Genomic DNA, 23,416 nt, shown 5'->3' with positions numbered 1-23,416 from the left:
ATGAATAAGTCTGAGACAACCAGGAGCAGGATCAAAACAAAATGAACTTCCATCCTAAGGATTCCTGCTATAGCCACCAGTTACTCACAAAATTTGAATGACTGAATACAGGAGAATGGAGTGGAATCCCAACAGCACACTGTGAAACACTCATCAGCCCAAGCCACATTCTAAATCTCTGAGTGAGGTATTACTGAAAATGTAAGACTGAATTCACTTATTAGTGTAGCATTTTTCCTACCAAAACTTGTCAAGAGAAGAATAAAACAAATGCAAGACAGAAAAAAAAACCCCAAACATTTATTCTGCATGTTGCATAAACCTAAAGCATATGTCATTCATTAAGCAAATACAATCAAATTGAAAAGACTCATTAAAACAACTGAAACGAACTGCTGTAGTCACAGCCCCTCTTGTATCATCATACACAGAAGGTGAAAGACCAGCAGTTTTGCCCATTGCATCCCAGCCCTATCTCCTATAATGATGTTAACTTCAAACATGTAGAAGGAGCCTTTAGTTTGGTTCTTCCGTATCTTGCCCAGAGAATGCTTCTTTAGGTAGTCAGTTATAGGGCCTGCCTCAAAAATGTCCCAAATAACCCCCCCTACACATATTTTTTTCCATAGCGGTAGATAGCATGAAACCATCATGGGTAAAACTACTATTGCTTTTCATGTGGCATGTCTTACCTTCAGGGGAAAAAATGATTCTTTTTCCAGCTTGGCAACCCTCTTGGATTCAAACGGGCCAAACTGGGTACGTTTCACTAGCTGCGTCAGAGCAAACACTCCTTCAGTCCCATCTTCCAGTTGCCTTATCTCCAAATTAGAAGGCAGAGATGATCTAAGAATTGAAAAGAGAATTGAGAAAAAAAACAACTACACATGGGACAAAACTGCAGAAATCCACTGGAGAAATAAATGCTGACTTCCTTCTTCTATCTCCAGTGATAGTAAACTTTTTTTTCTGACTTCTATGAGGATTTATAAAAAAACAGAGAACAACTACAAGCAGTGGAGGAGGGCAGAGTCAGGGATTACTTGAGAGCTGAACTCTTGTAAGTTCAAGGACCCAAGAGGCTGCACCTGAGGGTGCCGACAGAGTATTCCAATACCACAATGAGACTATTCTCTATCATCTTCGAAAGATCATGGGCATCAGGGGAGGTGTCTGATGACTGAAGAAAGACAAATATTGCACCCACCTTCAAAAAAGCTCAAAAGGATGATACAAGGAACTACAGGCTGGTCAGCCTTACTTCAGTCCCTGGGAAAGCCATGGAACAAGACCTTTTGGGGAGCATTTAAGAGCATATGAGGAGAAGGCTACTGGAGACAACCACCACGGATGGACTAAGAGCAACTCATGTCTGACAAATGTTTGCCTTCCAGGATAAAATGACCAGGTTTGTGGATGACAGAAGAGCAGTGGATGTAATTTCCCTTGACTTTAGCAAGGTCCTCAATACAGTCTGATGACATTCTTGTATACAAGTTGGGATGTTATGGTCTGGATGGGTACACAACTAGTAAAGTAAATAACCCCTACCTGGATGTCAGTAACAACTGGGGTGCAGCAGAAGTCTGTGCTGGTATCTGTCCTGTTTAACACCTTTATCAACAATCTAGAAACAGCAATGGAGTGCACTCTCATCCAGTTTGCAGATTACACTAACTGACAGGCACAGTCAATACATCTGAGGGTAGGATTGCCATTCAGAGGGGCCTGGATAGCCTGGAGAGGTACACCAACAGGGATCATATGAAATTCCAAGGACAAATGCAAGGATCTGCACTTGAGAAGGAAGAAGCCCTGGTGATGGTACTGGCTGAGGGAAAGACCCTAGGGGTGGTGGCAGGTAGCAGGCTGGACATGAGGCCATAGCTTGTCCCAGCAGCAGAGGGCCAAAAGCATCCCGAATGGTATGAATGGGAGCAGCCAGACTGAGACAAGTGACTGTCCCCCTCTGCTCTGCACTTGCTGGATCCTATCTACCTGTTACCTCCTGTTTTGGGCCCCTGATATGGGAAAAAACTACAAACTGGAGCAAGCTTAGGGAAGGACCACCAGGATGGTCAGGGGTCTGAGAGAAGTCACCCTGTGAGGAGTGGCTGGGGAAGCAGGGGCTTGATCAGCTTGGGGAAGAGATGGCTGTGGGGTCCCAAACAGCCACCCTGCACACCTATGGGGACATCGCTGAGACCAAGAAGTCAGGCTTTTCTGAGGGGCGCATGGCAAGCGCAGAAGAGACAATACACATAAAAATGAAAAACAAGCAGTTCAGCCTGGATATTAGTTCTGACTGGAATATCCTGAGACCTCTTCCAAAATGAATTATCCTATGACTTTATAGAACTTTGTTTTTAGTCATGCTTATTTTAAAAAATAAGTTATATTCCTCCCCAAATTTTAAAACCTTACATACTTAATGCAGAACACAGCCCTTAAGATGAAAGTCCCTTCTGTCTTCTAGCCCTCTTATTGCAAACATTAATCACAAGTGCTTTTGTGCTCCCTACCTCTCTCATTTACCAAACAAGCTTCTGAGAAGAACTACATATAGTAAATATTGTTACTACATATAATCACAGAGAACATCTTCCAAAACAATTGCAACCACCATATTGGTTTTGCAGACACCAAATGCAACCCTGTGTTTTCAGCTCTGTGCTAACAGATGAAAAGCTAAAAATAACCAGACAGGCTACTGACTACTCTATAGAAGTTGACACTGGCAGATCCATTTTCCTGTCTAGAAAATGAAGAGAAATACAAAAAGATTGAAATCTTAGCGATAAGCAAAAAAACGGAAAAATACTTTCAGTTTTAATAACAGAATATGCAATGTTAGAGGCAGTGAAATTCAGCAAATGCTTCTTAACACTTCTTTTCTAACCATAAGGCATCCAGTTTATCTTTTCAGTAGGACTGAGGAAACAATGATCATGTATGTGGTCAAGCAACTAGGCTGATTTTAAGAGATTCATATCCAGTTTGTGGCTGAACTTGCTCTCAACCTCAGGCAACTCACTCTCTCAGCTACTGTTTGCCAGATGTAAAATAAAGGCCGCAATCATATTTCTTCTTTCTCTTTCTTATCTTACTTGTTTTCAGCTGTAAGCTCTTCAGGAAAATAAATACAGTTTTCTATAACACGGCCATTTTTAAACTCTGCTTTCAAATCCACTACTGGCAGCCAACATTTCCACTAAGCAACACTTAGCATCTGCACGCCAAAACAGGCTGAAAACCAGTGTTCACAGCTGGAACATCTGGACACTATGGTAACTGTCCACCATACAAATAACTAAGAGCATTAAATTGCAAGGCAAAAAAAAAAAAAAAAAAAAAAGAAAAAAGAAAAAAGGTAAGAAATATAGTTTAACTTGTCATTGAATCTGCTTAGTGCAGGCTAGAGACTTTGCACTGCACAGTTTCCATGTATAAGTACGACACCTCCATCACCATTTTCTATTACTCCTACAGGCATTTTGAAATGACCCTCAAGAACAAAGTGCCCCTAGTGTCAGGACTGTTAAGACAGCAGTTCACACTAGCACTGGTTGCAGAAGATCACCCACAGTGGGTTTCCAGGCACAGGATGGCAGTGCCTGGCAGGAGCTGCAGGGAAGGCCCAGAAGAATGGCCAGGGGCTGTGCACATGTGCAGTCAATGTGCACCATGGGACATCAAGAGCATCCTACCAGGCACAGAGGGGTCACAGCACTGCACAACAGACCCTGCACATTCAATATTTATTACAAAATGGTCCTGGGAAAATGAAGTGTGGCCTACATAGCCAGCATGTGTCAGACTTGCTCCTCACACACCCGTGTTTTCTGTCCATGACTTCCCAAGAAATACAGAAGCCCTAAGCACATTATATCATACATGAAGCCATTTGAGCCCTCTTTCTGGATTTGTATTGTATCTTCACAATATTTGTTTCTTTTGCTTAGCCTTATATTTCACATCTTAATATGAATTTTGCTGACAATGCCCAGTTGCCTTTATCTGTAAAAATCACTATTCGGTGTTGTTTTCTCCTAACTAGATTTAGTCTATTAGTTTCTTTTGGCAAGCATGAATGTTTCTGCTGTGCTGTCACAGATTTTCCAACAGGAGCATTATCCCTAATCATTCATAAAGATTCACAATAATGAGAACAACTTGTTTTGCTTCTCTGTGGAGGAACTTCAGAGTTTACACAAAGCAGGAGGACACAGTGATTCATACAAATGAGAAATCCACATACACTTCTCTGAAACTAATATGGTACACCTGAGGCAGGGAAAAAGTTGCAGGTACTCAACCAAGACAGAAGTCATCACCCCACTTGGCATTATCTGACTTTTTTTCCAGCAATCTCAGTGAAGAAGTTATCTTTTGGCTTCGACCCAGTAGAGCACTTAAGTGTGTGCATCAATTTTTCTATTTAATCAAGGCCATGTGTCTTCCATAGATTGGGACTTCACTTTTCAGCTGTCAGTTTGACACCCATTAAACACCAAACATACTTTAAAGAACTAACATGAGTGTTGTGTTAATCAGAAGTAACACTAATGTTCCTTACCTTGCCCTGCTCAATACGAAGGAATCTTTGACTGTCACCACTGGGCCCAGCTCGGGACACTCTGAGTCATGGTACTGCCCACAGTCCTCGCACCCTGCAAGGAAGCAGACAGCGTACAGAAAGGCTGATGAAAAACACCTTTGTAAGACAGCTGCCTCCTTCTTTCAAGAGCCAAATACAAAACCTAGCACCAGGCAAAAGACATGCATATGAAGGCAGAGGTTTATCTATATTGCTTAAAAGAACATGTGTAATTGAACATCAAGTTGATAGCTGGCACCTGTGTAGGTGAGATAACACACTATGATCAGTGGAATCAGAAGACAATTGTTTAGATTTTCTCTCAAATGAAAATAATTGCCTTACATTCACAGTAAACATTTTGCCTAAAGATGGCATTAATCTCCAGATGAAGTGTCATAACATGTAGCAGCTAAACAAAACATTACTACCTTCAGTAGAACCCAGGTTTTTAGAAACAGCTTGGCTAGCGCGGTCTTTTTAGCAACAGGAGGCATAAACCCAGTAGCAGAACTCTCATGGGGCCTCTGCAGGGCACGAGCAGGCAGTGGGAGCCAAGCTCTGCCTGGAGCAGCACCTGGCCTGCTCGTGCTCCTCACCCGCTGCGCTGGGACAGACGCCTCCAAGATACCTTCTGGTGCCTTTCCAAACAAGTCAGCTGCCTGCGTAATATACTTTGGCCACTTCTTAATTCACTGCCAGCTTACCTAAATTAACTTCTAGTTTAAGTGGCTGTAAATTACCCATAACTGCATGGTTCCTAAGAAACAATTTTCAGACCAGGATAATTTGAGGCTATTTTAAATAAGCCAATTTAACAGAATTTCAAATGCACATACATTGCCTCACTGTGAAAAATAGCTGTCAAACTGCCCTGCCTGGTAAGTTGCTGACGCAGCTCAAGAAGATATCATTGCACAGATGTTATATTCCTATAGTGCAATTTCCATCTGAGCACTGTGCTCACAAGGACAAGTCAGGTAACTCCAGTAAGGATGCAAAGTAGAGAGTGGTTACACCTTGTCTGGCAAGAGAACAAGACAAACCCCACGTCATTCCAGGGTATGTCCCCCTAGTAAAGCTACTCTGTACTCCTAACAGGAAAACTCTCCCTCTCAGTATTTGTCCCAGCGAACTAACAAAAGGATTTCTTCTAAGATGTGGAAAAGGGAACCCAAAATACAGTAACAGAGCTCCACGTTGTTTTTTCTTCTGGCAACAAAACCAGCTTAGCAGTGAAAATCTACATACATCTGACAAACGGCAGTACCAGCTCATGCAGCCCCCAAGCCTGGCCCTGCTTCCTGTACAGCTGCTTGTGCTGCCTCCTGGTGAACCAAGGAACAAAACAACCAGCTTTTCCCACCAGTTTATTTTTCAGCTGAATTAATTTCCCAGTCCACTTTGCTGTAAATCACCAGACAGCTGTATCAGAGGAAAGGATCAGCAGGCAAATGCTATCCACATAGACCACCATCAAATCTAAGCCTATATGCAAATGGCCTCCCCCATCCTGTGCTGTTTACCATACCACCCCCCTTAGGTGTGCCCGTAGCTCACACTGTGCTTAGTATTACTGAAATAATCTGGGCTAAATACAAATTTCTAAAAGCACAGAGAGTAGAGCCACAGAGGAATGTGTAAACCATACTGCTGAAAAGAACTGGATTATCATCCACAAAGAGTTGTCATAACCAACAGGGACAGAAAGGAATAGCCAGAGTGACAGCTTCTTAAATAGGCTTCGCTGTCAAAGGAAATAAAGCCCTTAGTCATTCCTCTTATCTTTCAACTGCACCTCGGCCCTCCCCACTTCAGCCACTGCACAGGTTCAACAAGATGCAGACAGCATTGTCCAAAACTGCATGCAGGAATAAGCTACACATTTCTCTCACTCCTTTGAAGATGAATGACCAAAGCAGGGAGAATATGACACTGACATTGCGTAGCATGTCTCCCAAAATCTAAGAGATGCCTTACAGCAGACATTCCCCAAGTCTGTTACACTCACCCTATGTGACACTTCCAAGAGACTTCAGCCACAGGAGAAATATAAAATTACTCATGAGGATAAATGGTAAAATACCCTGGGGGGAGTATATGCAGAGACTTCTATAAACATTATTCCAAAACTCTCTTGTCTACAAAATCCGTAGTCAATGATGTTTACTATGGAAGCGCACAGTATCACTTATAAAAAAATCACTTTTTCAGAAAATAAGCCATCCACATATCCCATGGTAAAAACTTAAAGAGAGCACAAGACAGCCTCCACTGGAAGGGGGAAGATAGCATTGTGCAACACCTTCTATCTGTGCAATTAGGGAATGCTGTCACATCTCAGTCCTTGTTGCTATTCACCAGGGTCTTTTTATGAAGGGGAAGAAAAGGTAACTTCACCACCAGCATCTGCAACTCAATAAAAATGCCTATTGAGCCAATACTATTTTTTAAGGAAACCTGGTGAATCTGTGGTGGAAGGAAAAGTGCAACTTTCTTTCTGATGTAGTTGTCATAAGGTTAATGCGCAGCTGTGGAGCCAGCAAGGGTAAAACACTGCAGATCCATACCACCGAAGACATAGGCTCCACTCTGCTCTTCCCAGATCAGATCCACAATATCTAGGCCCCCTCTGCTCATACAAGTAGATAAGCTGACTCTACATCTCCTTTACATCTTTTTTTTTCCACTGTAACACTAGATTCTGCATGTCCAGGCTGGTGACAAAGGAGAGGCTGCAGGGCTAGTATGTCACTGAGAAAAAAGCCTACTAGCCAAGCTACATCAAGCATGGGATGCTGCCCACCAAACTCCATGGTCACACCACCGCTGCAGCCTCTCTTCACACACCATGACCTCATGAGTCCAGATCCCAGGTCATGGAGCCCAGTCTAGCGCACAGGGTTACGCAGCAGAATGTGGAACACAAGACAAGCTGCATGAGGCACAGGCCCAGCAGCAGGGGCACAAGAACACAAGCCACGAGTGAGACTTGTCAGGGCAGTCGATGCATCTTAAACAGGGCTTGTCCAGAAAGAATAACGAGGCTGCACCCTCCCCCTGTGGAAATGCAGATCTTCAACTTAGGCTAGAGGTCAGAGTTCTCCAGAGACACCCCTGGTTGCTAAAGCTGGCTGTGTAAACAAAGAGCTTAGACTCATGTTAGGCCTTCAACCTCACTTCTCCCATTTAAAAGCTGTTCTGCTAACTCACATTCAGAGGTCTCTTTGTATGTTTGCCAACAAAACCAGGAGAATGTGTATGCTTAAAATGAGCAACCTTCTCTCTACTCCTCCATAAGCTGTTTGAGCTTCCTTTACATAAATACTTTTCTAAATAAAAACTGTTTTACTCTTTAATTGCAAACATTCTGAGTAGACAGTCACATCATGAGAAGCAGGTCATTTTCCTTTCTAGTACTTACAAATAAACACAAGCTCATCACTGCTGTCTTCAGCCATTTTTTAAACCTGCCAAAATACAAAAGATGACGTTAGTTCTGAATGACTTTTGCTTTCCATATTATTGAAACATCACTTTACGGAGTAAGGATGCTGACTGACCCAGAGCATACCCAAACACATTGCCCCAGCACAAGTATCAGTGGAAAGTTAAAGAAATTAAAGTTCCTAAAAATCCCCCAGTGACTGCTGTATCATGTGTTGCCGAAGTCACCAACGAGAAGCCCAAAGGTCTGCATGTTCACAGGCTTTTCTCCCTGAGGCAATGCTCTTTCAGACCATTCCCCTTCCCTCCTCTCATCACCTCCAGCCATTCCTGTGTGACCCTCAACCCCTGCTATAAGCTCCTCTGGAGCCTCAGAACGCTCAGGGACAGATGACTGACCTAGGTCAGCAACCACTGCAAAAACAAAGCCCATCTGATTCAGTGCAACATTTTGTTGAAGAACAGGTTAAAAAATTATCTCTGAAGGGTGGATTACTTATTTAATTAACACAATAATCTTAAGAACCTAAAAACTACAGATACAATCAAAGTTTTGTTCCAAAGGCAAAGTATACTCTAGTCATGAGCATCAGAAAACTGTCACTGATCTTCCATAAAACAGTAACCAATTTGCTTTCACCCATAAAATAAGGATAATCTATATTCACTTTTATAGATCAGTTTTGGCAGTATATATTAAAAACTTGCATAAACACTATTGCTCTCCAATGACACCCAGACTGGGGGTGTCAAACTCATTTTCACCGGGGGCCGAACGTGATTCTAGGCCTGTATAAATCCATTTATATATATATAAAAATAAATAAAATAATATAAATATAAATATAAATATAAATATAAATATAAATATAAATATAAATATAAATATAAATATAAATATAAATATAAATATAAATATAAATATAAATATAAATATAAATATAAATGGATTTATACAGGCCTAGAATCACGTTTGGCCCTTTGAAGGCAACCGCGAGGCTGACGCAGCCCCCGGTGAAAATGAGTTTGACACCCTTGGACTAGACAATCTGAATTATGGTTGGCAAGCAACCTGTAATTATGTATGGCTACGATCACGACACAAGCAGAATCTAGAAGATAGTCTTCCCTTTTCTAACCATGAAAAAGCTCTCCTCCCTTCAGTTTTTCCAATGCCCCAGTGAGAGGCAAAGCAACACAAAGATCGTGACCCAAGACTAAGAGTGAATTAGGCTGCAGAAACAGAAAGTACATTGGTCAAGAAGAAAACAGAGAGGATTAAGAGACTACACCTGTGAGAGGGAATAGGACAGGAGGAAACACAAATGAAGACACACTAAGCTAGCAGAGCCCTGTTCGAAAAAAGATAAAGCATTTGCTACTGCAATAACAAAAGCCAAGCCAACAAAAAGATACACACAAGCACAGCCATTACTCAGGATCAGCGTAGAAGCAGGAGTCCCTGTTATGAGTTTACTCTGAACACCGATGCTTCACAAGCTCTGCCTGGCTGGACAGTGGAAATACGTCTCAGGCTGGAGCCCAGAGCAGCAGCTACTTCTGTGCAGGTACAGGCTCTACTGACCTCTCAGCACAAGTGAAGCTCCTGTCCCACACAACCCTTATCACTGGCTCAGGAAGGACTCCGTACTTGTGCCAAGTCTGCTCCTAACATCACTATAGCACCTGTGTGCCAAGGAGCAATGTCTGATACGCAGCTGCCAGCTGCACCCACGCTCCGCTCCACCCTAAGCTTCCACTAGAAGCAGCCAACAGGTTCCTTCACCAATCCATAGCCTACTCCCAATTAGCAAAGGACAGTCTATCCCCACACGGATATGTGCTGCATGGAAAGCCAGCACATCCAACTGATGGGAATAAAAAGGTACACCTGGTTGCTGGGGCTCTTGGTCACAGTAGGAGAGATCCTGCTGCTCAGTTATCTGGGCAACAACTTCAGGAGGATTTTGGTCACCAAGTCTGGGCACCCTGGCATTCCTCCACAGCCTGTCCCAAGCACTGCCCTCCCTGACTCCACTGAATGTCAACAGCACGATCCCTCCTAACTCCCGCTGCCCCAGCGAGGGGCCAGCACTGCCCATCTGTGGCACAAGCTGGGCCTTCCTCTGCTATGGCTTTTGGGGACTAAACTTATGTAACAAAACAGTTAAACATTTACACAAAGGCCCAATGCTGAGCACGAGTTCGGGTAATGTCCTGAAAACACTGTAAATAATGAGACACGTATTCAGGGCAAACCAAGAGTAAAACCACGTAAAACAAGCCAGAGAAAAGTGCATCATAGGTTGATGTCAAAAATGGTTTTGCTTTTTGTGGATGTTCTGTGCTATTCCAAGAGGTCTACGTCCAGTTATTTTTAGATAGTTTGTGTCCTGACAAGACTTTAATCCTAAATATGGTGAAATTAACAAATACTCTTCTTGGTCAACACCTGCATGTTCCAATACGTGAAGGACACAGCGCAGTAAGACCAGCTATACTGCTGTGTGACCTACTCCTTTAAGGCATTCGCCTTCTACGACCTTCCTGTGTCACATTCTGCACAGACAGCAAACCGATGACACGTGGCGTTACAGAAGCAGCCGCATCAGTCTTGTTCTAGGGGCCGTCAGATGAGAATAGCAACAAAGGGGCGGAGAAACCATAGTGGCATAAATGTTCAAGGTGGCAGGAGAAACTGGGAAGGTCCCTCAAACCCACCTCACATAGTTGATAAGGACACTGCATCTCATTTATTATCTGTATTAGTGTAACTCTCATTTTTGTTGCAAGTACTTTGATTTCCCACAAATCTCCTCATTCTTCATCCATCTTTCCTATGCTGAGCAGAATAACCTGCTATGCTCAAAAATAAACAGGAATGAGTAGCATATTATGTATCAAATACGCTCACACCTTAACATACAGGTGCCAAAAAGAGGACGACCTTGCATTAATATTTGCACCTTGTTACAAATTCCTGCGTAGACTTTTTTTCTCCCTTCCTACTTTACAGAAAGCCTAGGAAAGGAAGAACTGCACCAAAATGGGTTTAACAATTCTGATTTGCAGACATGTAACTCTTCCCACCCTTCAAAACTCTGCACAAATCTCAACTGTATTTTCCAATAATTTTTCAAACAAATGACATTATACCACCCACTCCAGCTGGTAAACAGAGTCAAGAAGCAAGAAGGGCCATGCTAGCTGACATGATGGGACTGAAGACATACTTCAGAGTTTTTTGCCCTCATCTGCTGTTGTTCTGGGCCATGTCTGATTTTTCTCTTTTTCTTTTTTCCTCAAGCATTTGTATGAGACAGATATTCCTACCACACACACTTAGGTCCTTATCTTGCAAAGATCTTCAAAGCTTCTGGGAAATCCAGATATTTTTATATAAAACAGAGATCAATCATAGAATGTCCTGAGTTGGAAGGGATCCACAAGGATCATCGAGTCCAGCTCCTATCCCTGCATATGACAATTCCACAGTTCACACCATGTGTCTGAGGACGTTGTCCAGTCTCTTCTTGAACACTGTCAGGCTTGGGGCCGTGACACCTCCCTGGGGAGCCTGTTCCCATGCTCCACCAGCCTCTGGGGAAAGAACCTTTTCCTAATGTCCAACCTAAACCTCCCCTGGCACATCTTCCTGACATTCCCTTAGGTTCTGTCACTAGTCACCAGAAAGATCTAAGCAGTGAACAATCAGGCAAAAACCTACACAGAAGAAATCAGATCACAAGCACAGAGCCTAATTCTGACTGCAGAAGAAGAGAAGAAAACCGGAAATTTCTGCTCGTATAGTTAGCTGAATGATTTTTGTACCTGAGAGTAGAACCCACAACTAAGCACACAAACTCCAGTGGCAACACAGGCCTCCGAATACTTTTCAAACTCAAGGGAACCCAAATGCAGACACTGAGGGGCTGCAGCTTCACAGGTATCTGCTTGCAGAGCATGACATGCAGCATTACTGTCAGGGAATCGCTCAAGCCATAAGCTATCAAAAAACGTAAGACCTGGTATAAATGTATACTTTCCTCTTATAAACTACTGACAAAAAAAAAAAATAGGCTCCTGTGGCAAGTTGTGTTTGATCTCGCAAATTGATTAAAAAAATAGGAAAGAATAATGAAAGAAATAAACCCAAGCTGTACTTGAATTTAATAACCAAAGTAAAATTGAAGTTTCCCTTTCTTCAGTTTTCCATAAAAATTCTACAATGGGGTTCTACTAATGTGAATAAGTAACTTGAAAACACAAGTGGATGGGTACTGGAAATACATGTGTGCAAGCAGAATGCACTTAAAACTACCCCTTGTTATTTCTTCATGGTGTAAGTCTAATTTGTTCACACTACTGCTCAAAGTCGTTGGAAACTATCTGTCATAATACCTTGTAAACTACAGCGAGGCCTTGTATTTCTAAGAAATTATGACCACTCTGTCAGTTATTATAGAGAAGGGGAACAATTTCTGTATGGTTAGGGGGAGCAGAGTGGGTGTTGAATTCATGCCACCTGCCCTTTCCAACACTTGCTGCCATCACGTTCACCCAGCCTAGGGTGAACTTACACACACGCCAAGTTTAACAAATGTGAGCAGAAAACGAGTGTATCACAGAAAAAAAAAATCTATGTGTATGAAGCAAAGCAGACTGGGGCTTCTCTTCCTTTAGTCTTGCACCCCGCACATCACATCTTCTTCCCGAAACGCCGGTTCCCATCCTCGGTGACCGACCTGCTCCCTTCTCCCACCACCCTCCCACCTCTGCATCGCGCCCCCCCAGCCCTCCCCGAGGCGGATCCGTGCCCCGCCGGGGCGCCCCGAGCTCCCGCAGCCAGCGCCTCGGCAACCGCCGCCACGGGGCCTGGGAGAGAAACGGGGCGCGAGGCCCAACACGGCCGTTTCCCTCACAGGCCACGCGCCCTCCCTGGACCAACGGCTTTACCGGGCACCCCCCGCCCTCGCCGTGACACAACCCCAGCGGCTCGTCCCGCAGCCGCCACGGGGGCTGCCCGAGCCCGCCGGAGCCTCCCAGCGCCGTGGGGCCTGCCTTCGAGTGTGCGCGTGGGGGTGTGTGAGGCCCGGGCGCGGCCCCGCGCCCGCCGCGGGCACAGCCGGAGCTGAGCGGCGGGACCGCGCGGCAGCCGCCAGGAGCCCGGCGAGCGGCAGGGCCTGGCCCGGGATCCGGGAGCGGCTCCGCCGGGTTTTGCCTCGGACCCGCCTCGCCCCCCTCCCTACCGCCCTCCCTCCGCGCGCCGCGGCCGCTGTAACAAAGAACAGGCGGCATGGAGGAGGCGGCGGCCGCGGAGGAGGAGGCGGCGGTGGCCGCGGGCCGCAGCCGCCGCCGCCCCGTGCGCCCTCACCGCCGCTCCCGCCTCAGCCCCGTGCGCCTTGGGGAGCGGCGGGGCGGCGAGCGGAGGCGCGGCGGGCCGGGCCGAGCGCGGGGCGGGGATCCCGCGTGGAGGGTGCCGCGCGTGGGCCGGGAGACGGGGGAGAGAGGAGCACGGCGGGTGGGAGCGCGGGGAACCGGCGTTACCTGCCTGGGGAATGGCCAGACCCGGATCGGATCCGGACTCCGGGTTCCGATCCGCTCCGGAAACCACGCGCCACCGGAAGCCGACTCGACCGGCCGCAAAGCACGGTGGGAAGTGTAGTCCCCGGGCGGCGGCGGTTGGGGAGCGGCCGGGGAAGGGGCGGGGGTCGGTGGCGACTCTGCCCTACTCGCGGCGACTTCATCGCGCTGGCTCGCCGCTGTCAGGGCTGCGGCGGATCCCCCGGGCGGGTACAACACCTGTGCGAGGGGCGGCCGCCCCCACCCGGTCGGTTTCTCCGCACCGCCGGCGCGGCGCTTCAGCCCTGGGCTGGAGAAAGAGGAGGAGAAGGAGGAGGGTGGCTGCCGTTGAACTTGACTTAGCGACCCAGGTTGCACAAGCTGTTTTTTCCCCTCCCGTGCTAGGCAGCGCCAGCCGCAGGGCGGGAGTCCCCTGAGCCGTCTGTCAGAGGGCAGTGCGGGATCACGGACATGCCATGTCAGGCGCAGGGCTGGCTGCAGGCCCCGTGGGCTTTCCTCAGTTAATTCCTGAACGAGCACCGGAGCACCTGTGTCCTCCGTACCCACGCTCCGCTGAGGCAAACGTGTTCAGCGCTCCTCAGTCTGGCCTTACCTGGATGTTATCAGGGCCGAGCCCTGCTGTGTTCATAGCAAACAGCACGGCCACATGTACCACTCAGGAACGGGATTTCACTGAGACCTGGCGCCCAGGAAACAAAGGATGTGGACTCAGTGCCTGCAGCTCAAGGGGATTTAAACCCCCAGTTTGCGTTGTTGTGTGCTTGCCCCTCTCCCAGTTGAAACTTGCACTGCACAGCAAAGAACTCCCCTCCAGGGGAAGAAGAGGCCAGGGCCAAGAAGTGCATATGCTTTTTGTATTCAAGAAAGATGCCCCAACTCTGGCAAAAGGAAAAACTCAGGTAAGAATTGTCACCTACAATGAGTCCCCCCAACACCTTGTGCAGTGCTCCCTGCCACTGTGGTGTGACTGGCCAGTCCCCACAGTAAGAGCACCCCTGAAGATTGAAAGATGTTTTCCAGAGAATGTGCTCTTCTCATGGCCACATCTTGAACAGCTGGCAAAGGCCAGACCCTTTTGTGTTTCTCACCCATCCTACGTCCCCTTCTGCACAAGGTACCCAGTTTCAAGAGGAAGGTGTAGAGACTATAGTGATTCTCTTTTTTTAAGTGCTTGGGTAACTGGAAACAGTGCAGCTTTTGAATTTTGAAAATGATGCTGCTTGGCAAAACAATGTTAATTTAAGGAGGGGGAACAGTTTATTCTTTAACAATGACTCACCAGAAGTTTTCAATCGGGGAATTTTTCAAAGATCTCAGTGCATGTACAGGTCATTTACTTTTTCAAAGACGGAAGCCAGCTGGCCTTTAGTTTTGTGTAGTTTGCTTTCACTTATTTTCCCTGTACATCTCAGTGCATATGCACATTCACCATGTTGTCTTAGGGCCTTCACACAGGTTTCTCCAGCATCTGGTGCACAAGGGTGGCTATCCTGCTTGCAGAGTATTCACTTTGTCAGAATAACTATTAACTTACTCAGAAAAGTTCTCTGTATGTTTCCTAGATGAAGCAGCCTGGATTTACAATGCATGGGACTCTGGATTCTGCAGCTCCAAAATGATTTGTGTATTTTTTTGGTCAGTATTTCTACCTTTCTGCAGAGCTAACAGACTGTGAACTTACATCAGGCTTGCTAGGGTAGAGAGATGAAAAAATAAATGAAGATCCCTTCCATTCATTGTTAAGAATTATGAACTGTAGGAAAGAATATGGTGCCAGACTTAGTGCTACATCTATTGCTGCTCTCACTCTGATAGGCCTTGTCACTTTTGCTAGTGTACACGAATGGCATCACACAAGTTGATAAACCTCACCCAAGATTAGAGCAGAAAGGAAAAGAAGGATTGTTGGGAGACTACTAAGAAATTTCAGCTAAGCACTTCAAGAATATAAAATAAGGCGTAGAAACATAGGCACTAACTCCCAGTAAGGATACATACCATTTCCTTGTAAAAGAAGGTATAACACTCACTTTGGGAAGGGAAATAAAAACACTATCGTGGCTACTTTCATATGAATGCCTATTTTTGGTGGTGTTGGGTTGGTTTGTTTTGGTTTGTTTTTTTCCCTCAGTCTGGTGGGGCTTTGTGGCAGCATTAATTTAGAACAAATCTTTTTCAGTAAAATGATCACAAGAGAACCTTATTTCCAGGCTGTACTCATTTTAGTACTGGTGTTTTCTATATAGGATCTAGGCCCTAACACTCCTGCCCCTTTGTCTCCTAAATGACAAATGTTTTCAGGATAATGCATCATTACTGACAACAGAAATAAGTAGTAACCACAGTGCTTTCTTCCATGAGATTCCCACCCAGTCCATGTTTCTCAAAGAACAAGAAGGGGCTACCTGGTATGGCCAAGGTTATCAGAACAACCCAGTGTCAGCACAGCATAGGTGGAGAATTCTGCTCCTGAATAAACATGTAAATGGACTATGTTAAGCAACTGGTAAAATTAATGGAGGAGATTAGAAAACCATCTATTACACTTGACACTGCACAGAAACAACTGGCTTTTATTGTATGTACAACAGTAGTTATTTCTTTAAAAAATCCTCAGGCTTTTTAGTGATATAATAAATCTGTACAACACAGACTTCTTAATTGCACCAACTTAATTTTGTGTACACACAAAGAAAATAATACCACAGAAGAAGTGACTATCACAGTTGAATGCTAGAAAAAAAATGTTTTACTGCACCTAGAATATAAGAATATAATACATTATTGGGAAATACAGAGTTACAGTATTGGAAAGACCTCAGATCCATCCTTCCCAGCTATTTTCACACCATGACATCACCTTGCATAGTAGCAGTTTGGATATCCTGAGTGAAATTATATTATTCACCCTTATCTTAAAGTAATTACCTTGCTATATAGTTAGAGTTGTTTGTCAACAAGACTGTGGCTTAGAAACATACAGAAGCATATGCTGACTTTAAACACAATAGTAAATCCACTTAGGTTCTGTGGAGGTCAAAGCCATGAGGTCAGCTGTTCCCACTCAGACTGGGAATGTCTTAGCCCAGAACTACAGTATACTTAATTCTGTACCAGGATAAGCACTTATCTCAACCTTTACCTCTACAATTAAAAAAACTGCAATAAACTAAAATGAAAAAGACAGGTGGCTCCCACCTTGTATAGAGCTCTTGCTGCTTGTAACACCTGGAGCTGAAAAAGGTGTTAAAACAAGAGCAAGACTCTTTCTTCCCCATACACATTTGGTAGCACTTTATGTCATTGACTTTGCTTTTTCCTATGATATTTTGCATATCAAGAACACCAAAACTTTACAAGAAATACACAGCAGAAAGCTTTTATTTGAAAACCACTTAGAACCAACGAGGAGATGCAGTACACGAAATGCTGCAAAATTTCATTAATGCTCAAAGCTGGTATCATTGCTGGGCAATAGAACTCCCTGAAACAAGCAGTGCTGGAAGCCAAGTCCTCTTAAGAGCCAGACAGTAACTACAGGTCTGTATGACCTGCAGCCCCAACCTCTCTCCCAAACGAAGAACAGGGGAAAAAAATAAAATCTATCAGAAAGCCTAAGAATAAAGCCCAGTATTTATGCCTGCACAGGATCATGACCTGTCCATCAAGCCGAAGAAGATTGCCAAAGGTATTTTACTTTTTAAAAGAATATGAACTTTTTTCCATGACAGCATTCCTTTTCCTTTCTGCTGCCTAAGGTTCACAAGTTTAATATATAGTTAGGAATGAAATGACTTGTCATTTCTTCCTGGGGTGAATTGGATACGAAATAGTGGTGACCCTCCTCTTTAAAGTGACTTTTAAAGTGATCTCAGACACTTTAAGAAAGTTAACTAAGTTGTATTCACACTTGAGATTAGGTAGTTTTATTGCTTTCATCTACAAAGACAAAATGAATTCTTACACTACTTACTTGGTCAAAATTCATACTAAAGCTAAGGCAAATCTTGGTGAGGTAAGGATGCAGGTTGTCTCCATCAAGGCAAATGAAAAGCTAAAATACCATGAAGCAAAACAAACCACAAACACAGAATAAGAAGGTTCAGTTATGGGCAGGAAAATTCTTTAGAAAGGAAAAGCAAGCCTTTATCTCTTAGTACGCATAAAATAAATACCCCACCTTCTTTGCTGTAGAGAACATCCAGAAACACAAAAGTGTAAGAAAAGGGGCAAAAAGGAAGACAGATTTCACGGGTTATTTTCAAGCTACTGTTCTAAAGTAATTAAACTGGAAGACAGAAAACAAGAAGTCTTCAGTGTAATATCATGCAGAGATTTGTTCTGCTGTTCAAACATGTAGTTATTAAAATTATGAAGACTGCAAAACATAAAAGAGCAAAATTATTCCCTCCAATATCCCTCACGCAACTGCACAGGAAATATTTAGCACTGACAAGGTACATTGCAGTGTTAGTTACAACAGTCTACAAATCCAGTCATCCCCACCCAAACCTGTAGTGTAGCTTCCACTGGTTGTCAGGACCCAACTCAGGCTGACCCAAATACTAGTACACAAAAAATGTACGTACTCAGATCTCCTGATCTTAAATAACAACCTAATCATCTCAGAAGAGGGGAATGGGATTGAACATTATGGGCCTTTGGGTTTGTCACAACCCAGCAACTCAATTCTCCCTTTGTGTTTAGCACTTGAGCTTGTTTTTACAATAGGACATAAACTACTTTTAGAGGAGTAGGAAGAGGTGAGGAACACACCAGCCAGATGTGGAGGCCAAACATCAAACCAAATGATGTTTATTTTCCTGAGGAGTAAAGGCAATTAAAAACCAAGATTCCCTTTTTACCCCAAATGCCTTGCTTTCCTCATCTTAAGCCCAAACCTTCACACAGTTTGCAGTATAGAATGTTCTCGGTTCCTACCATCAAGACATGCTTTTAGGCAATCACCAAGACCTTAAGAAAAAGGAACCAAAAACCACTTCAGTGTCTATCTGTTCTTTGGGATAAGCTGCAAGCAAACCCTACTCCTGCGTTCTGCAAGTTATTCAGTGGTATTTCCACTCCATTCTATTAACACAGTACATTATAAAGCTTCTGTAAATTAAAATTGCAGTTCAGTAATTTAAGCAGACTTCAAGTAGTGTTATGTGCTCTGTTTACATTCCCAATTCCACAACTCCATTTTCAGTGTAAGGGGGTGCTGCCCATGGAGCTCAGTCTCACTTTGATTTCTTCAACTCAGTGACCAGTTGTGGTTTTCTCCTTCAGTGAACAAGAGGGAGCATTTAAAACATGGCAGGGATCTGATGCCCTACCCTGCCCCATCATGCAAAGAGCTCCTAGCAAAGTCAAGAGAAAAAGTGTATGTTGAGAGAAGGTAACATCAGGTTTTTTAATGTTCATATCATGAACCACTGTATAACAAATGAAGAAACAGAACTACTTTGTATTAAATTAACAATAAACAAAAACGTTCAAGCACATTCAAGCTGGACAAAGCTGTATTACTGAACTGGGATTTCTGAGCACATTTCAGCTCTAGAAGACTCATTTGTAACCAATTTTCAAAACAGAGAATTTAAAAATGCCTTCAAGTGTTTTCATAATAAGCAGCATGCTTAAATGTACAACTTTTTGACAGTCTGGACTGCTGTACTACCACAGTGATTTTATGAGGTTTCACATAAAAGTTATTTTTAAGCAGCAGGCTCAGTTAAAAGATTTTGGCAGTTAATTTCTTCTAATCTCTTTGTTGGTAAAAAAGAATTCAAATCCCCTCTACTTTTATATTCTTTGTAAAAGCATTTATAAAGGAATCTAGAGTTCATAAGAAGATTTGAAACATGTTTCTGTTCTTCAATGACTTTCCATTTTTGAAGAATGGTTTAAGTTGAAAGTCCAAGTATCTGCCGAAGTGTTGGATGTCTTATGGGAAGGAAAGGCGGGGGGGAAATCACTGTTGGCAAAGCAGGCACAAATCTATCATCCATTCATGTTGGTAATTTAGATGGAACTAATGTTTTTCTTGGCTAAAGAGAACAGGCTTGGTCCTTTGTCCTCAGCAGGAATGTATATGATGGAAAAGTACAGGTATGCATAAAAGATGGTACCTGTGAAATACTGACTGACATTTCACTCTTCTTAATAGCCACAACAAGAACTATGGCTTTACTTTAATCAGTTTTTCCTTTTAATTTAAAGGAGCCAACTGCAATATTTAATAAGGAAAAAAGTAAAAAACCTCATTCAACCAACTGCTCACCACATGACAACACTGGTAGATCTAGAAACCGACTAAGGGAATTGTTATTGTTTTTTCTCAGTATGTGTTTGGCAAGTAAAAGAAGCTGTCTAATGAAAAGCAGTATAGGGTTAAATATGCCCTATTCATCACTTACTGCTCCTAGCCTTGCATTTGATATGATGGTTAATATACTTGTCTAACCAGTACTTAGAAAGAATTAGAGCCCCTAGGATAGGTTTTTACATTAGCAATGCATCTTCTTACACAGGGAAGAAAAGCTATATCTAAGAATTTGTAAATGTTTTCTTGCAAGCTGACTCAAAAAAAAGTTCTGTTTTTTTAAGCATAACTTATGCACAGAACATTAAACAATATGCTAAGTATTTGCATAATTTATTGATTTATGGCTAATATCAAAGGCATCTCTCCACCTACATGGACTGAGCAGTTATTACAGCAGGCTACAGTTATTACAGTAGGCTATCTTAATCAGCATTTCAGTTCTGCTTCTGAAAACTCACCCATTTCCAAATTACAATACAAACTGGATCTGGGTCTCTTTTCCCTTTCAGCCTGACTAGAAAAACAAGTTAAGACTTGCGTTGCTACTATTCCAGGCCGCAGTAAGGAAGCACAGTGGTATCTTCTCTCATTATAGTGGTTCCCTCATATATAGAAGGTATGATGTTTCAGTTCTTAGCTCCCCGTTAATGTAAACTAGGTGCTCACACACAGGTCTTCCCCACCTGCACCATTCCCCATCCTCCCTCATCTTCTACAATAAACCACATGGTCCTCCAAAAGCCGTCATGATACAACTAGCACTGCTTGTATTTGGAGGAGCAACTTTATAATCAGAGAGAAAAAGCATTCTAGAAAAATAAACAAAAAATTCAAGCTTTCTGTTTATTCCTGGACCACTGTATTAATGAACATCATCTTCTGCAGGTCATCAGCCGTATTTGTATTCTCTAGCACTGCTCTGTAAACAAATGGTCAAGTGATGTGCAAGCATCCCAGCAGAGAGTGTTCAGTCTTGAATGTATGGTTCTGCCGAAGCACCATTCAGTTTGTTCTTGCTTTTGTTTTTGGAAAGGAGCTTTCTGTTCAGAATACGTGAAAGCGTGCCTCCCTTCTTGCGCGTTTCCTCTGACAGTGGCTGTTGCAGGTAGACAAGATCGTTGTGTGATTGACTCATTCCTGGGTCCTTCTGATGATGTCGCCGGCGGAAAAAGAGCTTTGCGCTTTTTTTCAAAATCCCACCTGCAGAAACAGAGCAGAGGCACAGGACACTTTAGACAGAACAGGCTGCTTTCCTCTTGGAGCTCAGCTTTAACTGTAACTGCAGCATGACTGAAAAAACCTTTGGTCTTAACTTTTCCAGTTTAAGCATCACCCTGGTAACTATTCAAATGATGTTAGAAATCTAAGAGCGTGGTGAATCTAAAGTGCGAATATGTACGGTTTGTAACTTAGAGCCCATAATTATATGAGTTCCACCTTGGAACAAGTGATTTCAAATACTGGCAAACGCGAGCAATCATCATGCTTTCAGACAGAGGCACACATACATACAGTACATGCCTCTGAATCTTCCCTGCCCCACTGTTACTCCAGCTCTCTCCCAAGTGAACACCACTGAGAACACCACTGCTTCTCCTCATTCCATGCAAGTACCATGCAAACTGAATAATGACAGTGGCAGCTCTAGATCTACACATATCGACACACTTGTACAGTTAGCAGAAATGTTCAGGAGAGAAGAGCTCACATATATTGCTAGAGGAGCACTACAGAAAAAAGGAATTTTCCTTCGGTTCTTTAAGAAATGATACTGCTGATAAGGAAGGAAAGCTACTGTGAAACGTGCCTGTGAGCCATCAGATATTAATCTTCTGATTTCAGCTTCTCAAGTCAATCCACACATCTTGTGGAAGTCTCCTTCCTTACACTTCACTAGTTTCTAAAGCTCATCTGAAAGCTGTGGTACTGTTCAAACATACACATGCACAGCATCTGGTGTGGGTTGTACACTGGGTTCTCACATGTCAAACAGGCATATCCAATCTTTCCAACACAACAGAAGTACAGTGTATTTTATAAAAAGAATGACATAGAGGAAGTAATGTTGTTCTTCGTTATTTCAGAGATCAAGGGAGCTGAAGAGATTAGCCTGTGATGCAGAACATGATGGTGGCATTTTGAGGTGAAGGACACTGTTAGTGCCAGAGAACAGTTCCTTGGCAGTCAACCTGCATGCAGTAGGCCCAGACAAGCCAGACAGCACATATTCTATACAAATTTGGTAGCACCACCACCTAGAAAAAAAATCACTAAGCATCTGTTATTTTAAAATCCTGTTAGGAACAGCAATTCACTTCAAGCAGATTAAAAATAATATTATATCTGCTTCAAATAGGTTCAGAAGTTTGCTGAAATCCCTTCTGTGATAAATTAGGTTGCTTTATTTTGTTTTATTCCTTCCCTTGATCCCATGTCAAACCTATGATGCAGCCAAGGTAATTGCAGCTGTCATCTCACCAGGGACTCGGGACTCATGTTGCCAACATCAGGCACCAGTACGCTTCTCTCTTTGCAAGCCTGGGTTGTTTTTACAGCCACTGTTTCGCCAAATTCCACCTTCCCCTTCCATGTGCCCGATGTGCAGTGCCCAGTGTTAAAAGAGCAACAGTTTTGTGCAGAATTGGGTAGTGTCATTGTCTAAGCGGCACCAGCCAATTTGAACACAGGAGGACCCAGGTAGCAAGCCAACACAGGAGCCTTCTGGCAGTCAGACTAGTACGTGAGGACAGTCATCTCGCTGGCAAAGCTTCCACACCTTGTTCCTACAGGTTTCCCTATGAGGTTTCCCAATTTTTTATCAGTTCAGCTGTTAATTCTTGTCACCACATAGTCTTGATTCTGCTTTTCCCTCCATTGCAAATGGATACAAAAGCAACAAACAGACCAATTCTTTCATATGATTCTGTGCAATATATGTATCATTACATATTTGTTCCCTAAGGACTTGACACAGGCTGCATGTCATTTTGCACAGCAACAGCTGCAGAATAGGTATTTTGTGGCAGCTCTGTTGCATGCAGCCAGATACTTCTTTGTGCAGACCACAGCACTTACAAACACGTGCTTGGGATTATTACTTTGTATTTTAAGGACTAAGCAGTCAGCACCTGAGAAGATGTTTTAGCATGTTTTGTCTTGCTGCTGCTGAGACTCTTCTCACAGGGCACAACAGGATGGAGGCAGAAGTCAGCTAAAAGCAACTGGAACTCACAGATTTGAATCTTGACTGCTCTCCCATCACCCTCTGATTGACATTTTTGGCAAGGCAGTACCACTTCAGGCTGCTGTCAACAGCATAAAAGAAACAGTGTTCAACCCCATGATACTGACAGTTGTTAATATGCAAAGACTGGGGGGAGGATGAGTTCTTGCTGCTGTGTGGCTTTTGTTTTAGCAGTCAGCTGTTCCACCCAGCAGTCCTGGCTGCTGCAGCTGAAGCT

General features: G+C 43.6%; 2 protein-coding genes across 5 annotated transcripts in view; both read right to left on the bottom strand.

The window, feature by feature from the left end:
* The window catches only part of PRDM15 (PR/SET domain 15), a 38,390-nt gene extending 23,885 nt beyond the window's left edge, over positions 1–14,505 (bottom strand). For all 3 annotated transcript variants that reach the window (XM_082053930.1, XM_082053931.1, XM_082053932.1), the window contains exons 1-4: positions 13,592–14,505; positions 8,022–8,067; positions 4,577–4,670; positions 693–846 (exon numbers count right to left, since the gene is read on the bottom strand). In XM_082053930.1, coding sequence (XP_081910056.1) covers positions 693–846; positions 4,577–4,670; positions 8,022–8,058 — 285 coding nt within the window. In that variant the 5' untranslated portion in view covers positions 8,059–8,067; positions 13,592–14,505. The remainder of the gene's footprint in view (positions 1–692; positions 847–4,576; positions 4,671–8,021; positions 8,068–13,591) is intronic.
* A 1,675-nt stretch (positions 14,506–16,180) lies between these two features.
* The window catches only part of C2CD2 (C2 calcium dependent domain containing 2), a 43,726-nt gene continuing 36,490 nt past the window's right edge, over positions 16,181–23,416 (bottom strand). For both annotated transcript variants that reach the window (XM_082053966.1, XM_082053967.1), the window contains exon 14: positions 16,181–21,155. In XM_082053966.1, coding sequence (XP_081910092.1) covers positions 20,923–21,155 — 233 coding nt within the window. In that variant the 3' untranslated portion in view covers positions 16,181–20,922. The remainder of the gene's footprint in view (positions 21,156–23,416) is intronic.

This window comes from Streptopelia decaocto, assembly GCF_964273445.1.
Source record: "Streptopelia decaocto genome assembly, chromosome: 1".
Lineage (NCBI taxonomy): Eukaryota > Metazoa > Chordata > Aves > Columbiformes > Columbidae > Streptopelia > Streptopelia decaocto.
This window is presented reverse-complemented; position numbering and strand designations above follow the sequence as displayed.